The sequence below is a fragment of the Ricinus communis genome, chromosome 7, assembly GCF_019578655.1.
Source record: "Ricinus communis isolate WT05 ecotype wild-type chromosome 7, ASM1957865v1, whole genome shotgun sequence".
Classification (NCBI taxonomy): domain Eukaryota; kingdom Viridiplantae; phylum Streptophyta; class Magnoliopsida; order Malpighiales; family Euphorbiaceae; genus Ricinus; species Ricinus communis.
In genome coordinates, this window is record NC_063262.1 from 10507990 (window position 1) to 10529216 (window position 21227).

The 21227-nt window shown below is 30.8% G+C and overlaps 1 protein-coding gene across 12 annotated transcripts; it reads right to left on the reverse strand.

Annotated features, from left to right (window-relative positions):
- Positions 1 to 12599: 12599 nt before the first annotated feature.
- On the reverse strand, positions 12600 to 20851 carry LOC107262638 (plant-specific TFIIB-related protein PTF2). 12 transcript variants are annotated; one of them, XM_048376706.1, is made up of 8 exons: positions 20657 to 20851; positions 17121 to 18972; positions 16007 to 16105; positions 15316 to 15782; positions 15048 to 15235; positions 14853 to 14922; positions 14689 to 14774; positions 12600 to 12768 (listed from the first exon to the last, which is right to left on the reverse strand). In XM_048376706.1, exon 2 carries the CDS (start codon positions 18814 to 18816, stop codon positions 17218 to 17220), a length of 1599 nt encoding a protein of 532 aa, XP_048232663.1. In that variant the 5' UTR covers positions 18817 to 18972; positions 20657 to 20851; the 3' UTR covers positions 12600 to 12768; positions 14689 to 14774; positions 14853 to 14922; positions 15048 to 15235; positions 15316 to 15782; positions 16007 to 16105; positions 17121 to 17217. The 12 variants fall into 12 exon arrangements, with proteins under 12 accessions (XP_048232663.1, XP_048232662.1, XP_048232655.1 ...); XM_048376705.1 differs by having other exon boundaries at positions 16007 to 16113; XM_048376698.1 differs by having other exon boundaries at positions 16007 to 16512.
- Positions 20852 to 21227: the final 376 nt, after the last annotated feature.

A 21227-nucleotide genomic window follows, 5' to 3' on the forward strand; every position in this document is an offset into this window, starting at 1 on the left:
AAAGTTTTAAAATGAAAGCTTTAAACAAAAAAATATAACTTACAAGAGTAATTGAATACAAGAGGAAGGTGGTTTTCTTACTATCACTCTCACATTCTCTCTTTTCTCACTATATTTCTAATGGTATGACTTGAAGAATACAAGAGTCTCTTGTTATTTTTCAATCTGCCTTCTTCTTTAGAAAACTCCTCTATTTATAGAGGTCTTCAGCCTTGAAGCTTCATAATTGAAGCTTTGGATGCTCTTCATAGTGGAATGAGGGGCTCCACGTCTTTTGGATGTTTTTTGAAAATGGAGTGAGGGGCTCTATGACTTTTGCAGAAGTTGTCTGCCACGCTTGAGGAATCTTTTTCTTTTAAAAAAGTAGAGGTGCAGAGTCTTTTGTCTTTTCTTTCTAAATGAGTCCCTTTTTCTATTTTTATTAGGCATTTGGCCCATTACATAAATATTTTAGGCTGCCATTTCTGGTTTTCAACCCAAGGGCTTTACAAAGATGTTATTTGATGGGCTTGAATATCCCAAAAAAGTCATTTTCGTTCGAGTCACCATCTAGATCTATTGCTGCTGAGCTGGTGCTAGAAGAGGAAGATGAAGCTTTAGATTTTCCTTTGGAAGAGGCGGTTTCCGACAACTGTTTGATCAATTTTAAGAAATCTTCTTCTATTTGAGCCGCCGCTAGCTTTGAAATAATGAAGGACTTCTGTGCCAGGAAAATGGTATGTTCTTTCGGATGTAGTAAGAAGCTATTCTTTGAAAGAAAACTTTGTACCATCTTTAGAGATAATTTTTCTTGGTGGTTGAATTTATCCCACCATTTGACTTTGAATCTTCGGGCAAGGATGATCTCTCCATCTGCTGCTTGGTTGAAATGGAAATACCATACACATACCCAGGGGAGAAAAAAGTTTAAACAAAATAGAAGTAAAGGGGAAAAACGTCTTTCTATTTTGTTTGGTTTATAGTGAGCTTTGAATAGATTAAACAGAGGTAGAACTTTTGGAATTATGGTCTCAGGAACATTGCCATAAAAATTCCACCATTGTTTAAACCAATATGGGATCTTTGAAGTTTAGATTGAGCTTGTATCGAAGTAGAAAAGCCAAGAATGGCTTTGTCCTTCATTTTGAAGAAGAAAGGTATTAAACCAAGCTTGTTGGTGATCCCAATAGTTGAAAGAAGTGTTTAGGCTTGATGGGTAGGTTCTTTGGAGGGAAGTTGGAAAAGATCTTGATGAATGTAAATCCATTCCCCAATTTGAAGGGTGGAGGATTCTTGAACATATCCCTAGACCCGTCTACAATGAACCAAAGAAAGATGATGATGATACAGAGACTGTATCTACCCCCTCTTCACCATCACCATCTGCAATAACACAAAATCTAGAAGCATAAATCAACATGATTTCAAAAGTTTTTCAAATCAATAAAAAGCTTTTACATTAAGATTTCTATTCAAAGAAAAACCATTCTAAAAAACTTTAGTTTTTTAGGCATTTTTTACAAGAAAAAGACAGTATTCAAGAGAGATACTATCAATTTTGCATAAAAAACAAGATCCAAATCAAATTTTTTGATTGGTTTCAGATTTATTGCAAAGAAAATAGTATTCTTTATCCTTTCAAAGAAGAGCTTATTAGTCGTGTTATTGTAAGAAACAAGACTACAGAGTGGAAGGTCGGGGAAAATCAAACCATCCAGTCTGAACATCCTCCTCTTAGAAAAATAACCATTCCTTATAGAGAGAATGAAATAGAGGCTACACCTTACAAATTGATAGGAGAAGATCTTGAGAAAAATGTCAAGAATATTGTTTAGCAGAACAATTTCTCGAATACCTATCTTAACACAATAGGGAAGCAGCTTGTTAGGATAGAAAGCCAGATCCAAAAACCTCTTGTAGTCTTCACCTCTCCAATCCCCAACACTGATCATCCAAAAGAAATAAGCCAATCAGAAAAGCTCAAGAATACAGTCTTCAAACCCTACCAAATCTCAAAGCCTAGCCAAGATCAATTTCAGAAGCAAACTGAGTTTGCTAGAGCGATGTTTTAGCAAATTAGCCACTTCTGAGTCCTCCAAAAATCTAGTGCCAGATACTCCTCAAAGCAGTAGGAATATCAATGCTATAGACCAAGCCCAATGCGATGAATCCAATGATTCAGAGCTTGAAAGTGTCATTGAAAAACCCTCCAACATCAACAGATTGGGATGGCAAGCCCCTAGATTGACCTGGCATACTTCTAGGAATACTGCTCCAGATCTAGAAATAGAAAATAGGAATAATATCCTAACCTAATCTAGATTCAATGCTTCTTCCATCTATGAATGGAATATAGATGGAATGTTAGAATACAACATTCTTGGTCTCTTACAACAGATGACCATGGCAGCCAATGATTACAAAACTAAAACCCAAAGTGGTACCTCTGATAGAGCCATTGTTGAACTCCTTATAGCTGGATTTTCTGGCCAGCTTAAAGGATGGTGGGATTACCATCTTACACAAGCACAACAGCTCCAAATCCTAAGTGCTATCCAAACCACAATAGAAGGGACCCCCATCTTAGATGAGCTAGGAAATCCTATTGAGGATGCTGTGTCAACCTTAATCTTGACGATTTTCCTTCACTTCATAGGAGACCCTTCTCTTATAAAAGATAAGAATGCTGAGCTTCTTAGCAATCTAACCTGTAAAAAGCTTAGCAATTTCCAAGCTTATAAAGATACCTTCCTGACCAAAGTCATGCTTAAGGAAGATTCAAACCAACCTTTCTAGAAAGAAAAATTTTTAGCTGGTTTACCTAAGATTCTAGGTGAAAGGATTAGGAATACCATAAGAGAAGCCCATAATGGCCAGATCCCTTATGATTTCTACACTTATGGTGAATTAGTTAGCCTTACCCAGAAAGAAGGATTGAAGATTTGTCATGACCATAAACTCTAAGGACAACTAAAATGGGAAATGAAGAAGACTAGGCAAGAACTAGGTAGTTTTTGCAACCAATTTGAGTATAATCCCATAAAACCTTCCCCTACCTGCAAAGGAAAATGCAAAGAAGAATTTTCCAAATCTTTAAAAAAAAAATGATTTTTAAAAAATAGGAGAACTCCCAAAAATAAAGAGAATTTCTACAAAAAGCCATCCTCTTCTAAATTTCCAAAATAAAATTCCAAAAAAGATTTTAGCAAAATAACTTGCTATAAATGTGGCAAAAAGGGTCATACTTCAAAGTATTGCAAATTTTCTAAAAAACTTCATGAGCTCCAAATAGAAAATGAAATTTTGAGCAAAATTTCAGCTTTTCTTGTTGATTCCTCTGAATCAGAATTTTCAAATAATAAGGAAGAGTTTCAAATTGATGAAATCAAAACCTCATCCGATTATTCTGAATCAGATTCTGATGATATTCCAAAGAATATTAATATGCTCACTAGGCAACAAGAAGCTCTTCTTGAAGCCGTCAAGCATATTAATGACCCCTAAATCCAAAAACAAGTTTTGAAAGAAATCTTAAAAACTGAAACCCTTGTCCCCTATTCTAGTAAGAACACTTATGATCTTACTATGATCTTAGATAAAGGGAAAAAGTTAAAAAAATCTTCTTCCTACAGTCCAAGAACTTCAGAAAGAAATCAAAGCCATCAAAACAGAGCTCAAAGATTTGAAAGAAAAACAACAAAATGATTCTGTTTTGCTCCAAAGCTTGATTCTCAAACAGAATAGTGATTTTGATTTTTAAGAAGAAAATGATTTTCAAAATCTTGAGGTTTTTGAAAATGTTCCAGAAAACTTCATTAATGTTTTAAAAGAAATTACCTCAAAAAAGTATTTGATCCAAATAAAACTCATTTTCCCTGGTGATTTCCAAATAGAAACTATCGCTTTATTTGATACGTATGACCTCAATCAGATCAATTATGAGCTGGTTCCTAAAAGGTATCATCAAGAAACAAAAAAAAGGCTTACCTCAGCCAATAGTTCAAAGATTAGAATTGCGGGTAAAACTGAAGCTGCAATTCTAAATAACAATATTGCTTTAAAAAATATTTTTATTCTTACAAAGGATTTACAGCAAACAGTTATTTTGGAGACTCCTTTTATCAATTTAATTACTCCTTTCAAAGTAACTACTATTGGTATCATTTTTAAAGCTAAAGATTCAAATATTGTTTTCCCTTTTATAGAAAAACCCAAGAAGAGAAATCTCAATCTTATAAAAGCCCACTCAATTTATAATTTTGAGATAAATGCTTTGATTAAAGGAAAACAAACCCAGCTTTTCCACTTGAAATAAGATATGGGTTTGAAAAGAATCCAAAATCAAATGCAAAATAATTTTGTCCAAAGGAAAATCTCTGATTTGCAAAAGAAGATTGAAAATGAAGTTTTTTCTGATCTTCCTAATACCTTTTAGAGAAGAAAATAGCATATGGTAGATTTACCATATGAAAAAAAAAATTGTGATAAACAAATTTCTACCAAAGCAAGACCCATCCAAATAAATGAAACCCTAGAAAGCCATTGTAGAATAGAAATAAAAGATTTATAGCGAAAGGGTTTGATTACCAAATCCAGATGCCCTTGGTCATGTGCAGCTTTCTATGTCAACAAAAATAGTGAGATAGAAAGAGGAACACCTAGGTTGGTGATTAATTACAAACCATTAAATAAAGCTCTAAAGTGGATTAGATACCCAATTCTAAACAAAAAGGATCTTCTTCAAAAGCTTCATTCTGCTTTTATTTTTTCAAAGTTTGATATGAAATCAGGATTTTGCAAATCAAGATTCATCCTAAAGACAGGTACAAAACTACTTTTACAGTTCCATTTGGCCAGTACGAATGGAACGTAATGCCTTTCGGATTAAAAAATGCTCCTTCTGAATTTCAAAAAATCATGAATGACATTTTCAATCCTTATTCAAAGTTTTGCATTGTCTATATCGATGATGTGTTGATATTTTCAAATTCTCTAGAGCAACATTTCAAATATTTGGAGACATTTTTCTATGTTGTTAAAAAAAATGGTCTTGTAGTGTCAAAGTCCAAGATATCTTTATTCCAAACAAAAATTAGATTTCTTGGCCACTACATCTCCCGGGGAACTATCACCCCAATTGAAAGGTCTTTAGCCTTTACTTCAAAATTTTCAGACAAAATCTTGGAAAAAACTCAATTACAAAGATTCTTTGGCAGTTTAAGTTATGTGATGGATTTTTATCTAAATTTGAACTGTCTAGCAAAGCCCTTCCATGATAGATTAAAGAAAAACCCCCCTGCATGGACTGATGAGCATACAAAGATTGTCCAAAGCATTAAAAAGCAAGTTTCTGAAATACCATGCTTACACCTAGCCGATCCATCTGCATTCAAAATTGTTGAATCTGATGCATCAAATTTAGGATATGGTGGGATTCTTAAGCAAGTTCAAAACAACAAAGAATGTATTGTCCAGTTTACTTCTGCACACTGGAATGATACACAAAGAAATTAGTCAACTATCAAAAAAGAAATTCTTTCGATAGTTTTGTGCATTTCAAAATTTCAAAGCGATCTTTTAAACCAAAAATTTCTTTTAAGAATTGATTGTAAATCTGCCAAAGAGGTTTTACAAAAAGATGTTCAAAACATAGCTTCAAAATAAATTTTTGCCGGATGGCAAGCCATTCTTTCTATTTTAGATTTTAAAATTGAATACATAAAAGGAGATTCGAATTCAGTTCCAGACATTCTAACCAGAGAGTTCCTTCAAAAACAAGAGTGAAAATGTCAAGAAAATCGAAAGCAAAAGACAAAAAAGAAAAGTCGACAGCAAATTCAAAGCCTATTCAAAGTCCAAAAAATGAGATTTTACCCTCCTCTTCAAAGCCTATCAGAACCTGAACCGAAATCGTCCAAGAAGAAATTGACAAAAGCAAGGAAGATCTGGCCCAACAACAATTACAAATTCAGGAGTGGCTTGCTCAGCAAAATCTTGAATTTCTAAAAAGGGTCGAAGAATATTCAAAGCAAATGATACAACTTTACCCCGAAGTCTCTCCAAAGACATCCTCCTCTTCCAACAAAGGTAGAGGTATACTCTCTATCCCTTTTTCAAAACCTGAGATAGAAATTTTCTCTCAAAACCTATCTCAGAGCTCTCAAAGTATTTCAAAACCCAACTCTCAAGAAATAGTTTTGTCACAAACAAAACTTTTCAAAACCAATGAGTATATAGAAAAGTAAAATTTTCAAAGCATTTTAACTATTGAGGAAGGATTCTGTACAGAAAGCCCTTCAAAACTAATTTCAAAAATTTTTCCTCCAGGATGGTACTTCAAACCATGAAATATATCAAAGCCTCAATCTTACTACCAGTCTATCCTTGAGGTAACTGGTTCTGCAAAGTTCAAACACTTCAAAAAATATAAAGACCACAAAGACCCCGCATATTCCACATGCACCATCCAAAGAATTCTCCACCCTTCAGATTGGGGAATGGATTTACATTCATCAAGATCTTTTCCAACTTCCCTCCAAAGAACCTACCCATCAAGCCTAAACACTTCTTTCAACTATTGGGATTACCAACAAGCTTGGTTTAATACATTTCTTCTTCAAAATGAAGGAAAAAATCATTCTTGGTTTTTCTACTTCGATACAAGCTCAATCCAAACTTCAAAGATCCTATATTGGTTTAAACAATGGTAGAATTTTTATGGCAATGTTCCTGAGACCATAATTCCAGAAGTTCTACCTTTGTTTAATCTATTCAAAGCCCACTATAAACCAAACAAAATAAAAAGACATTTTCCCCTTTTACTTCTATTTTGTTCAAACTTTTTTCTCCCCTGGGTATGTGTATGGTATTTCCATTTCAACCAAGCAGCAGATGGAGAGATCATCCTTGCCCGAAGATTCAAAGTCAAATGGTGGGATAAATTCAACCACCAAGAAAAATTATCTCTAAAGATGGTACAAAGTTTTCTTTCAAAGAATAGCTTCTTTCCACCTCCGAAAGAACAACAGTTGTCGGAAACCGCCTCTTCCAAAGGAAAATCTAAAGCTTCATCTTCTTCTTCTAGCACTAGCTCAGTAGCAATAGATCTAGATGGTGACTCGAACGAAGATGATTGTTTTGGGATATTCAAGCCCATCAAATAACATTTTTGTAAAGCCCTTGGGTTGAAAACCAGAAATGGCAGCCCAAAATATTTATGTAATGGGCCAAAGGCCCAACAAATAAATTAAAAAAAGTCATTTAAAAAGAAAAGACAAAAGATAAAAGATTCTGCATCTCGACTTTTTTAAAAGAAAAAGATTCATCAAGCGTGGCAGACAACTTCTGCAAAAGTCATGGAGCCCCTCACTCCATTTTTAGAAAACATCCAAAAGACGTGGAGCCCCTCATTCCATTATGAAGAGCATCCAAAGCTTCAATTATGAAGCTTCAAGGCTGAAGACCTCTATAAATAGAGGAGTTTTCCAAAGAAGAATGTAGACTGAAAAATAACAAGAGACTCTTGTATTCTTCAAGTCATACCATTAGAAATATAATGACTAAAGAGAGAGTGTGAGAGTGATAGTGAGAAAACCACTTTCCTCTTGTTTTCAATTACTCTTGTAAGTTATATTTCTTTTGTTTAAAGCTTTCATTTTAAAGCTTTTATTCCAAAGTTTGTATATTTGTTCATCTATTAATAAAATTTATCATCTTATCTTCTATTATATATATATAGGCAAAATCCATGTTTAGGTCCTTGTACTTTTCTACTTTATTTTACTGAGTCTCTAATCACCGAGTGCAATTTAATAAATCGTTATACTTTTATTTTATTTTTATTATTTTTAACTCCTATTAATAGCATGCTTATAGACGTCGTTAAACAAGCCAGTAAAATATTTAATTTTGATTTATTAGGTTCCTAAAGATTTATTTTATTTTGAAATATCTCTGAATTTTTATTTATTTTTTTAAATCTTTATATAAATATCTGTTAATTTTGAGAGCTTCTTTCCAAGAAAATATTTTAGGAATAAACAATAAAATAGAAAAATAATGCAAATAAAGCAAAAAAATGAAAGTAATATAAAAACGTTGAAATGGAGAAACTAAAGAGCAATTTAGCAACTTAATAGAAAATTAATTTGTCTCTAAGTGCAATATTATCTGTGTGATATTATTTCAAAAGATTATTATCATATTCTTTTTGGATGATATACATCAGTTTAATGAATTGCTGAGATTCACATTTATTAAGAAAAATTAGCTTGCAAAAAAAAAAAATAACACTATTGATTAGATATAATTGGATTTGGAATTTCACAAATTTTTTATGATACATTTACATAAAGAGAATTTTTTTTTTAAAAATAAAATCTAAGTTTAACGAATAATCTCACATTACAATTTACAGAAATTATTTTTCACATTAAATAAAAGAAATAGACAAAATAATAAAAATGAGACATAAAAAGTGCACGACAATTCTCTTATACAAATTCAAGAGTTCCTATATTAAAATTAATGACATAGTGAATTAAAACCCAAATAATATTTGAATACATAAAATATAACAAAACATTATACAAATTTTTAAGGACTTAACGAACTAAAATTAAAAAAGTTCAAGGACTCTTTAGAGTAAAAAAATAAATTTTTTAGAGACGCAATGAACTAAAGTTGAAAAATTCATTAACTTGTTGGCATAATTTTTATAATCATTTGCATTAACTGCATTTATATATACGCTCCTAACAAAAGGACTTAAAAATGATAAAAATAACAGTACAAAGATTCATTAAAACGCAATTGTTTTTCAAGGATTAAGTAAAATAAAGTGAAAAAGTCACATAACATAAATTGTACATGCATAGGAATTTAGTAAACTAGTAGAATCTTGGCTATTAACTTTTTATTTCTTAGAGATACAGAAATAAGTTTTGACTATATATATATATATATATATATGAGGTAAATATTTTGATATTTATCATTATTTTAACACAAATTTTTTATTTTGACATATATATTTATTCTTTATATATGAGATTCAAGCTTATGGATTATTTTATGATTTTTTATTAATTTATTAATTTATAAATTATATTCCTAATTCAATAATGATTCTGATTCTTGAAAATAATATTTTAATTATGTTTTTAATATTATACTACTAACAAATTGATTTTTTAATTTGACAATGATTTTAATTCTAGAAAATAACATTTGAATTATATTCTTAATATTATATTTGATTAATATAATAATAATAATATTAACTATATTTATAGTATTAATTTAAATAATATTAATAAATATTTCAAAATAATGTGTGCATTACTGCGCTAATAAAAACCCAAAGCGTCTCGCTTAATATGGGTATTGAGAATTGACGTAGGCACATTATGCAAAATACCAATTGAGCTCGCATTCTTTAGTTTCCCGTATGTGCCCCAAGCCTTAACCACCTGGATTTCTTATTTATTTATTTATTTTGGCATTGCTTCATATTTACAGTTCTTTTTTTTTTCTTTTATAAAGAGGCTACGGTTCAGTAACTTGAAGGCAGGACTAGAGGTAGGTGATGCTGTTTTGATCAAACAACTGCCATATGAGCTTGTTGTTTCCAGTCTGACGTCTTGAGTTCGATCTTTAGGCAAAGCCCAATTAACCCTTTTAAATCTTTAGTGTAGGCACCAGGAGATATTATAGGATGCCTACGTTCGATCACTAGTCACTTTGCCCATAAAGAGCATAAACAATATTTTTAACATGTGAGCATTAGATGTTACAATTAGGGCTGAGTATGGATCTCGGTGATTCCCGCCCGAACCGAATAACCGTACCGAAAAATAGCAGAACCGAAGTAATCGAAAGTTTTTATAACCGAATTGAACCGATTCAAATTTTTTTACTATTACGGTATGGTACTAGTTCTTTAGTAAAAACCGTACTATAACCGTACCAGAACCGATCCGTCTTGTACTGATCCGGACCATACCGTAAAACCGAATTTTTTACATATATTTATTAATAATTATTTATATTATATAAATAACACATATTAAAAATAACTATAATATTATAAAATACTTTGTACTCTATAAAAAAATTAATTTATATTTTAATTCAAGCAATTGTTATAGAAATAAAAAAAATAATACATATTAAAAATAACTATAATATTATAATATACTTTATACACTATAAAAAATATAAGTTATATATATTAATATGTCACATAGTATACTAATACTAGTAATCTAGTATATATACTATAATACTAGATTTAAGGTACTTGAAAGCTAGATGCAAATTAAAGTACTTGAAAGCTAAGTATACCATTTATTATGGTGAAGATGAGGCAAAAAATTTGGAAAAAATGGTGAAAACAGCTTTAGAGTTGATAGTGGATGAATACAAGATAATTGAGGATCAATTATATATAGATGAGGTTATAGGGAGCTCAGAGAAATCTGCATATGATAGTGGGCCAAGTGATACGAAAACAGAAGAAGAGATTGATGAGTTCTTTTTAGAGAAAGAAGCGCAGCAGAATTTGTCTAAAATATCTGAGTTAGATAGATACTTCGAAGAATTTGCAGAAAAATTCATCATTGATTTCGATATCTTAGCATGGTGGAAGGTGAATTCAGTAAGGTATCCTATCTTGTCCAAGGTTGCACGCGATATATTGGCTATCCAAGCTTCAACAGTAGCCTCTGAATCTGCATTTAGTACTGGAGAACGAACTCTATATCAATATAGAAATTCTTTACTTCCTACAACAGCGGAAGTCCTCATTTGTTGTCAAGATTGGCTTACAAGTTCAAATAAACCTATCCAACTAGAAAAATCAATAGAGGATATTGAAAACATAGAGTTAGGTAACCTTTCTTTACTTTTTACATATGTTTGTTTATTGTTGATGCTATTAAGTTTTATTGACATAATTTTTCATTTTTATTGTAGAAATTATTCAAGATTCTAAAATTGGTGAATCCCTTATACCAAGATTAAATATGAAGTGCTAATTTTTAGGGAAGGTAATAACATTCCTTTGCTAATTTTGGACATGTATTTTAGTGCTACATAAAGTTTATAAATTTATTTATTTTAATAATTGCCATCTGCAAAATATTTTTATGCTAGCAGTAACATATATTTTAATGGTTTGTATTTGAATATTGAATGAATTATTATATTTGCAAGTGACTGAATTGCAAAACAGGTTGTTCAAAAATGTGATTGTAATTCTAATTCAGATTTTCATGCTACTTTTTTTTAGGTTAGTAATCATATTTTCTCTAAATGTATTTGATTAAAGCTGAAATTAAAGTTGTGTTTTTTAAATTTTTTAGAACCGAAAATAGCACCAAACCGAACTGTATTTAATTGTAAAATTGATACAATACGATATTGGATCCTTTTATGTTTGATACAGTACTGGTACTTTCAATTTTAAAATAACCGAAGTTTAGTATGATACTGATAATTTATAGATAACCGAATTGGATCGATTCATACTCAACCCTAGTTACAATATTCAACTTCAATGGAGGGGGCATATTCTAGTGTCCAAGGAAGTGAAACTTGCAAATACAAATGTTTAGGTTTGGGACCTAACAGCAGGCTACTGAGATCATCAATACCTAAGAAAGGGCAGAACATTGGGTTGTTTACCTCCAAAAGAAAAACTCACAAAAAAATCCCTTTTTAAACTGATTTTTCTTTTTCTTTTTTTGCAAGAATACTTTCAGTTTTTGCAGCTCCATTTCACTTGTTTTTCTCAATGCTAACATTTTCATTTCAAATGATTTTATTACTGCCACATATATTTTCCTAGAAAAAGCAATACTTTTAGCATTTTTTTTCTCATATTTTTTCTTTACTTTTTTATTTTTAAATTTTAAAAGTTATAGCCTATATTATCAATATAGTTATATTTTTTTAATTAACCGATATTTTTCATTAACTAAAAAATACCCTTGATATTTTGAAGTTTGAAAATTGCCATAATGATATGTTTTAACTACTATTTATCTTAGAATATTTTTTATAACTCACTTATTTATTGAATTAAAATTTTAAACAAATATCTTTCCAAATTAAAATATTATATTTGAAGTGATGATGACACATATTTTTAAACTCTCGAAAAATATAATAGCCTTTATTGTAACTAATCATTTCTTTTTTCCGATATAAATTTAATTATTTATTACATTTTAATTTATAAATTATTTTACACTCATTTATCTTTATAATTTAAATTAAATACGAATTACATTTATCATAAATTTTTATGAGATTTTCATATTTTTATAAAAATAAAATATAAAATATCTTAAAGTAATAAATATCTCATTATTTTTCTTATTGACTGTCTTTTTCTAATTAATTATAAAATTAACTATATTATTTTCTAATTTCTCTATGGGCATTGTTTTACTTTTTTTATCTAATAGCATAAAAATCTATGCGGATCATTTTTTAGTCGCAGTCCTGACTTCAATATTATTTCTCTATCTTTAATTATTTTTTGCATCAATAAAATAAATAAATAAAAAAACCATAGTCAAGCACAAAACAATGTAAATCTAATACTAATTTTTCAATAAGAAAACTAATTTCTAATATTTTATATTTCCTTCAATACGTAAATAACAATTAAAGGAACTTAGAAATATCTTTTTCAACAGATCAATTAATTTCTAATACTCTGGATTGTCTTCAATAGGTAAATAAGAGTTCAAGAAAAAAAATTAAAGACGCTTCTTCATATATCTGAAAATCAACCAAACATTAAGCAAATATCAGTAAAATCATTTAATTAATAAAAATTAAAACAAACAAAGAACGTAAAATTGATAATATAACTGTAAATCTAGTTCAACAATTAGAGAACTTAATATATAGAAATCAAACAATTTCTTACAAATTTTTTTAAGAAAGTCGAACTTTTTACAAAGAACAAAATTCAACAAACTTTAAGAAATAAAAACGACATTTTTTTGTTTTACATAATAAGAACTAAACGGAGAGATCAAAGAAAAAAGAGGTCGAGACCCACAAGAAATATAATAACAGTTCAAGAAAAAAATAGAAGATAATTCTTCAAAATTTAAACATCAACCAAATATAAACCAAACATTAATTAAAAATCAACCAAAAATCAACTAAACAACAACCAAATATCAACAAAATCATTCAAAGTAACTAGTTCTACAATGCAAAAAACACTTAATTTGATTTTTTTTTTCTTATTTTTCTATAATGTGTCTTTTTGTATCAATTTCTCTTTTTTTTCTTCATAAAAAAAAAGACCAACCAATTTGTCAGTGCAACCTATTATATTTTTTCAATTTTGTTATATATATGTAAAGAAAAAGGAAGTAGATTATTTGGTTACTTATGTGGAAGTATATATATTGAATATAATTAGATTCTTATTGTTTATTGTTATAATATGAATTTTTATTTTATTTAATATTATTTTTAAAGGTAAGTAACTTAATATTTTTGCAACATTAAATATTTCGAAGTATGTTTAGTCGTGATAATTATTTTTTATTAATTATGTTTGTGTAATTATGTTTCTCTTTAATTATTTTGTTTTAATATATTACATTTTATTTTTATTTACATAATTATCATATAGCAGAAAGAAAAAAAAAGTCTGAATACTCGGCACGAATACTAACCTTACCACCCTTAACATACTAAAGCATCTAATAAAATATTATGCAAAAAATTTATTAGACGACTCCATAAAAAATAAAAAATGAATTTTAAACAAAATATCAATGTATTTAAAATTGCTAATTCAATATGACAAGGCAATATTCATATATTAATATATAAAAAAAAAAACACATTTTTTTAGAAATATCTTACTGAATTAATATTTCCGATATGAATTTTGAGAATTAAAAGAGCTTTAATTAATGAATCCTCATAATTAATTATTTTTTTATTTCCTCAAAACAATCATGTGCTATTTGATTCATAGTGATGGATAATTTTGTAATTTTAAATTCAATTTAGCCTTATTTATATATTTGGTTCATAAAAATATGTATTTGGATCTAATTTATATTAATTATTATTCTACTATTTTTATCATTATTAATGATTTTAAACTAATGTTAACTAGTTTTAATTATAATTATTTTAAAAAAAAGAAAGAGAAAAAAAAGAAATAAATAAAATATTAAAAACTAAATTTTATTGTAGCACTAGTTTTCATTTAGGGACCTAAGAGAATTTCTCCATTATAATAAATTTCCTCTTAGGTCTCTCTCTCTCTCACACCCGCACATAAGCTATAAATGTTAAACAAAAACGTATATTTGCAAAAAAAAAAAAGAAAAAAAAAAGGTAAAAGTGTAATGTTTTATAAAAAAAAAAGAATGTGGCGGGTGTAATTTCCCCAAGAATATTGGCTATAAGAGTAGGGAACAGAAAACGAGTTCTGCAGTGTACCCAGAAAAGCAAAGGTTTTTACTCTTGAAATGTCTGTTAGGCCATTATTATTATACTGGCACTAGCCACTAAGGGTGCTACTACTGAATAAAAGGTTCCTATGACTTATGGTTTATGGTTTATCTGTCCACTATTTATCAGTGCTAATAGTTATGAACCCCTGAAATTTCCTCAAAAAACAAGCATATTAGAGACTGCATGCTAAAACTGATTAACACTAACCTGCTTACCACCTAAACCCTTCAAACCTTCTGATATTTATGTGTCCACATAAGCATGCGTTAATGCCTGTGCGTGCAATTCAACAGCTTCAAGAACCAAAAGCAAGATTATCAGAGGAAGAGAAGACAACATGAAACCAATTTATGCAGGTAATAGAGTAACACCTGATTTTGTTGTCATTGGCAAAGTTATGCAACTTGAGACAGGCAGCTTTATGCCTATGCATTAAGCTTGCTGAGATGTCCACATTATCCGAAAATGCAAAAAAGCAGCTTCATCAGTACTAAAAGATCTGAATACTTTTCCAGTTTGAGTAGCCATTTTAGGAGATTTACATGAATTACTTTCTTCAGTATTACCAGGATTGTACGAACTTTTAGCATACTTGGGTGTAGCCCTTGCGAAATCCTATCAAACAAAAAATGTGAAGCTTGTAGGAGTTAGACTTCATAATCTCCAATGAGAAACTTACTCTGAATGCTTCATTCAGATATTTGCATGCCTGAAAATTCGTTTGCAGATCTAGCTAGATTCTTTTTCTCCTTAACTACAAGCAGATGAGAAATAAATCTTAGTACAAAAGAATATGAAGTCTAGAGCTCAAATAAGTCAATAATTAAAACCCACATCCATCAGAAGTAGCAACACTGTCCACTGTATGTTCATGAAACCTTCCTCCAAAGAAGTTCTCCTCATTCTGTATTTTACCTTCATCATCTGAAATGACCACTTGGACACGTTTATGCCCAATAACAGTCTGCTGATTGCTAGTTTTAGACAAACATCTGGGAGAAACTTCGGCCAGTTTATCAGATGTAGTGCAGCTTCTACACAAGCTGTTTTCTTTCTAGATGCCCGTTTACTGGGATGCAGTAGTGAAATCAAAGGTAAATCATCATTCAACTCTTCAACACCAGCTAAAAGTTTTGAATTTGTACAGCCAGAGCTATTAATCTTTGGTGAGTGGGATGGATAAGAACTGATATCTGAAAATTATCATCCTCATCTGTATCAGTCTCAGAGAAGCAGTCCCTTGCCAAATTCTGAGTTTCAAGCTCCCTTCTTTTTGACTGCTTCAGGTTGCTAATTTCATGCTGCAGAGAGAACCTTATTTTAGCAATAACAATTGTTTATGCCAAGAAATATGTGAAAACATTATTTCAATTGCTTCATATGACTCAAATTTGAACATTCTTATGAACCAAGTTCTTTTTTTACTCTCAACTTCCAGTTCAGATTCTCTAGTTTCTCAAGCAAACTTCTAGTTACGAGTCTAAATGGATGACTGAACGAGTTGGTGCTCATAATCCAAATTTACCTGCCCTCCTCAACATTACCAAATCTTATCATGTGGCTATAATACATGTTCTCTAGTGCTGAAAGCTGAATGGAGGGAAGATTAGCTTCGACTGCAATCCTGCAAAACTGGAGAACAATCATTCAAGGATAAATAGAACCCTCAAACGTCAGGTAAATTAAACTTCAAATGTGTTTCTATTGGTAACTAAATGGTTTCTAACTGCTATTGCTGGGAAGAGAAAATATAATATTCGTACTCATCCTGCTTTTCTTTTTCCCAGGTACATAAAAAGAGTAGTAAATTACCATAAGCCAAACCTTTGCTTCAACAAGAAACAGCATAACAGATTTGCACGTGTGCAAATTCTTATCTTTCCAAGTTATCCAGGTCATCAGCACATAAACAAGCAGCACTTGCATTTGGAGAAGGGACAGCTGCTCGAAAACTAAATCAATTCTGGAAGTCAATACAAATGCTAGGCATTTTGGTTTTTCCATTTGAGTTTGTCTTCTGTGTATGATCACCTGGTATAAATAAAGACTTTTGTTCGAGTAACAATCATACAAATTAGCCTCAAAAGCAATTTACAGCAGAGAAGCTAGGAACCCATTGAGCACAGCGGAGAGAGGAATCCGGATTTAAATATCAGATAAAAGAGGATTTGATTGATATGAAAGACAAAGCTTTGTTTGTGAGATGATGATTTTGATTCTTTAGTTAATTCGCTTACCTAGCCTTATAAGGAGGAGGAAGAAAGGCAAGTGGATATAAGAAAGCAGACAGCGAGGGATTGTTGATGGCAGTACAAATCATATAGGATAGGCAATGTGGAGGAAAGGAATGATGTAAACCAAGCATTTGGAGCAAGACACTCAACTAATATATAATAGAGACAGACAGACCACCTCAAGTTAAGAAGGGGAGAATAAAGTGCCAAATAATTAAATGAGAAAAGGTATCATATTTCAAATACAACTAAAATATGAAAGTATACATGTCAAAGTTTTGTAATTGAACTTCTCTAACTATGAATTTATATAAAAACACCAAGGAGCTGGAGATTCCTGTGGTAGAATAAACAAATCTATCTACTCAAAAAAAAATATATATATATATACAATATCCATCATACCTGTTCGAGTATTTTTGCAACATATTCTTCAAGTCATGAAGCTGAAAAAACAAAAAACAAAATATAAATCTAGCCATGCCTGCCATTTGCGAGCCCATCATGTTGTCCCAGAATTGAACACATGTAAGTCCAGCAAGGTATTATAATGCCCCTTCTCAATTTCCTCTTCTTTCACTTGATGAAGCAGGAGGGTCTCTATGACAAAATCTTCCCAATCAATTCCTTTTGCAGGTGTCTTTCTTTTCCTCTTGTTAGTATGTAAATCTTGTAGAATATCAATGTCACTACAATCACCTGAATCAGCAGTCCAAGGATGCACAATCCTTTCAATGCGCAGCTTTGCAGTATTTATCTTTGCTCTCCTCCTCTCAACTACCACACAGCCATTAACAAAAGATGGGGGCATTAGATCTAATCCCACATCTTTCTCCAGTATTTGCTTCAAGAAAATCTTCTTGCTCAATTCTGATTTCCCATTCCACCAATCTGTTGCAAAAAGCTCAAATGCCCTCTTGCTTTTCCTTCTATATGCCCTTCCAATCTCTTCTTTATATTTGCCACAGCTAGCCTCATTCAAGAATTTATTATAAACCATAGACAAACATTCATGTGAAAGCTGAAGTTTCTTCATACCATCATCTCCCATTTTACTCAACTCACTTCCAGTTTCCACCTCAAAATACCTAGAATCACCACATTCTACACTCTTCTCTTCAACACCATACTCAACATCATCTTTCCTCAAACATTGACTAACCACCTCTCCCAAATCAAATCCACCATAATGCAAACCTTTCCTGTGCCCATCACATTTTTCCATCGATTTCATTTCCATATAACGTAATACAAAAGGCCCATTCTTCACCACATTCTTAACTGTCACATCTTTTCCCCATGGCAAAACCTGCGCAACTTTCACAAGAGCCTCTAACAACTCCTTATACCTCAACTTACAAGTAGACACCGCCGCATGCACTTCCCTCGCCACATCTTCAATCCTCACACCCTCAACACCATTCAACTCTGCAACCAAAACCAACACCGCTGCAACAATTGGCAACGGCCGTCTCCCCGTGGTTAAGAACCAGTTAATCATACATTGTATCAAAAATACCCCTTGCTCTCTCATTCTCTCAAATTTATCACTCTCAACTCTCCCTAAATTAAACAAATTCCTAACTACTTTCTCAAAACTAGTCACTATATCAAACTCGGGAAGCTTTATATTCAAATGATCAACAACACGAGTCACCATTCTACCTAATTCATAAACATCACAACCAATTAAATCTCCAATTTCAGCAATAGACAACGTTGTTTTATTTTCATTCCTCACTACAACATAAGCACACGCGCCTATAAGAACTGGGAACCAATCACCTTGACCATACTCACCATCAGTAATATTATCAATCATTGATTTAATATCAGTAACTTTTTGACCCAATAAATTTAACTTATAGGCTATATCATCAATAAGTTTATTTGCTTCGAAGATCTTTTTCTCTTTGTAATTCAATGTACTACCCGTACCTGAAGTTCCAACACGGACAAAAACACCTTGAGGACCATTCACACCGCCAGTGTGAGTCTCGTAGTTGTCGAATTTCTGAACAGTTCCGCACGAATCGCACACGAGGCTTCCGGTTATGTCATCGCGGATTAGGGATCGGTGTCCGCAACTGTAGCAGGGCATGTTTAGAGAAATGATGGAGGTAGGTGCGTGGTGTTTGGTTGCAGAGAAAATTTGCAGTGGAAGGTGTGGAATATGGCAGAGAAAGCGTCTCCTTTGAATTACTACTGGACAAATCTTCAGGTGCTGCTATTTTTGGATGTTCTCAAGTAAAATAAACTGCCAAAGAATAAACAAATACAATTTCTTAGCAATAATATACCTTAACTCTTGCTTTGCGCAGTTTGTATTTGGAAGGAGGGGTGGCAACGGGTAGGATACCTGCCCATTTAATGGTATCTGAACCTGAACCCGTTTAAACCGTCGCAATTCTAATAGGATTACCCGCAAACTACCCGAACCTGATTAAAACTCGTTTAGATGAAATGACTATTAAATAAATTTAACGGGTATTTAAATGGGTAGCAGGTACCCTACCCGTTAAAACTCGTTTATATGATTATATGGGAAATTAAATGGGTACCCGCTTATAATAATTTAAATTAATCAAAATAAACAAAAAATAACAAAACATAAACTAATCAAGTCTAAGTATTCGACATTAAATGTTTGATATATTAATACAAACCAAGTATAAATTCAATAAAAATTTTAAAAAATATTGTAAATAATAAAAACTAAGTAAAATGCAATATTTATTACACTTTTTAGATCTTCATCTCCATATTCAAAGTGCTTATCTACCACATTTGAAAAAAAAAAACACCATTAGCATATTAAATATTAAATAATAGATCTATTTATAACTAATATTATAAGAAATATTTAAATAACACTTAATAAAAACTTCATGGAAATACACATCATAATTCAACATCTTCTTCAACTGAACATAAACAACTAGCTTCTGCAGTTAAATATTATTTTATATTATCACTGCTAAAAAATTTAAAATAATAAAAGAAAAATCAAATAAGCAGATATAATGTATTATGCATATAATAAATATAAAAAATATTTATACTAGATGAATTATTAACTGAAAAGCAACTGTTAATTCAAATAAAAATTACAAATGAAAATCTAAAATTAAACCTAAATTATTGGTTCAGCTGATTAGAAGTCTAACATAATCTTGACATAATATATCTAACACCCCTTGCTTTTGATTGGAATCAATTGCTTATAAATTGTAAATTTTGGACAACCGTATGTTAATCTTTGAGACCAATATGCAAGTCATTTTCATAAGGTTCTAATATATATATGTTTTCTTGTTCTTCAAAATTTCTTTAAAGAAAAAATGGGAACTGCATATAGAAATTTAAATGATTCTAATTTTAAGTGATAAGAGAGAGAGAGGTACGTTTTGAATTGAAATTTTAAACAGCTAATTCAAATTTCATGGAATCTAATTTTCTGAGATAGTTCAAACTTTGGGAATGTCACCCGCAGCCACAAGCTAGAGTTCCTAGCTACTCATTCTTAAAGACATTTGTTTCTAAAAAGAAGTTGAACGAAAAGGGGAAAAGTATAGAATTCGAAGTCAAAATCATTATTTTTACAAGAAACAATCATACCTTCAATGAATCATTATCAGCATTCAAAATGATAGCCACAGTCAAAATCGTTAACTCAAGAACCTTTGGCAAACAGTATACGAGTTCTTTTTTTTTTTGTGGGAAAATGGTGTTGAGAAGATGTCGAGAGATTAGACTGAAGTAAGGAAAAATGAATAGTGATTTTACATGGATATTGATTAATGTGTTTGATGCTTTTCTCTAGATATGTTTATATCCATACAAGAAAAACAAAACCCAAATCAAAAGAGTTATTTAACTACCGAAGACAAAGTTATTTACATCTATTTTGACAAAGTTGTTGCTTTCCTAGCTTAACTTACCTGAGACGGAGCAGCGGCTGAGAACGACGGCAGCAAGAGCGACGCCAGCAGCAGCGGAGTGAATCGCAACAGCGGTGGCGTGGACGGCGGCGTGAAGAAAAGGGTGGGTGGTGGAGGCTTTGAAAGGGTTGAGTTGATGGTAGTTTGAGATGAGAAGAACTAATAGAATTAGGGACTCTTTTGTCTTAGATTTTCCTAAGCTGTGTACATTAAAACTACGTGGGTCTACTAAAAAATTATGTGGTTTTCTTTAATTTAGTAGATTAAAATTATGTAATATTATTTAAAAATTTATATAATTTTATTTAAATTTTTTTTACTTTGATACATCAAACTATATAGTTTTATTTGAAATTATATTATTTATTTAAATTTTATTTTAATTTGATACATCAAAACTACATAATTTTATTTAAAATTATGTAATTTTATTTAAAATTATATTAAATTATTTTAAAACTATGTAATCATATTTAAAATTATATAATTTTATTTAACAATATATAATTTAATTTTTAATTTATTAATAAAAAATCTCAAATTCCATTATTTATGTACCTCTTCATCACTC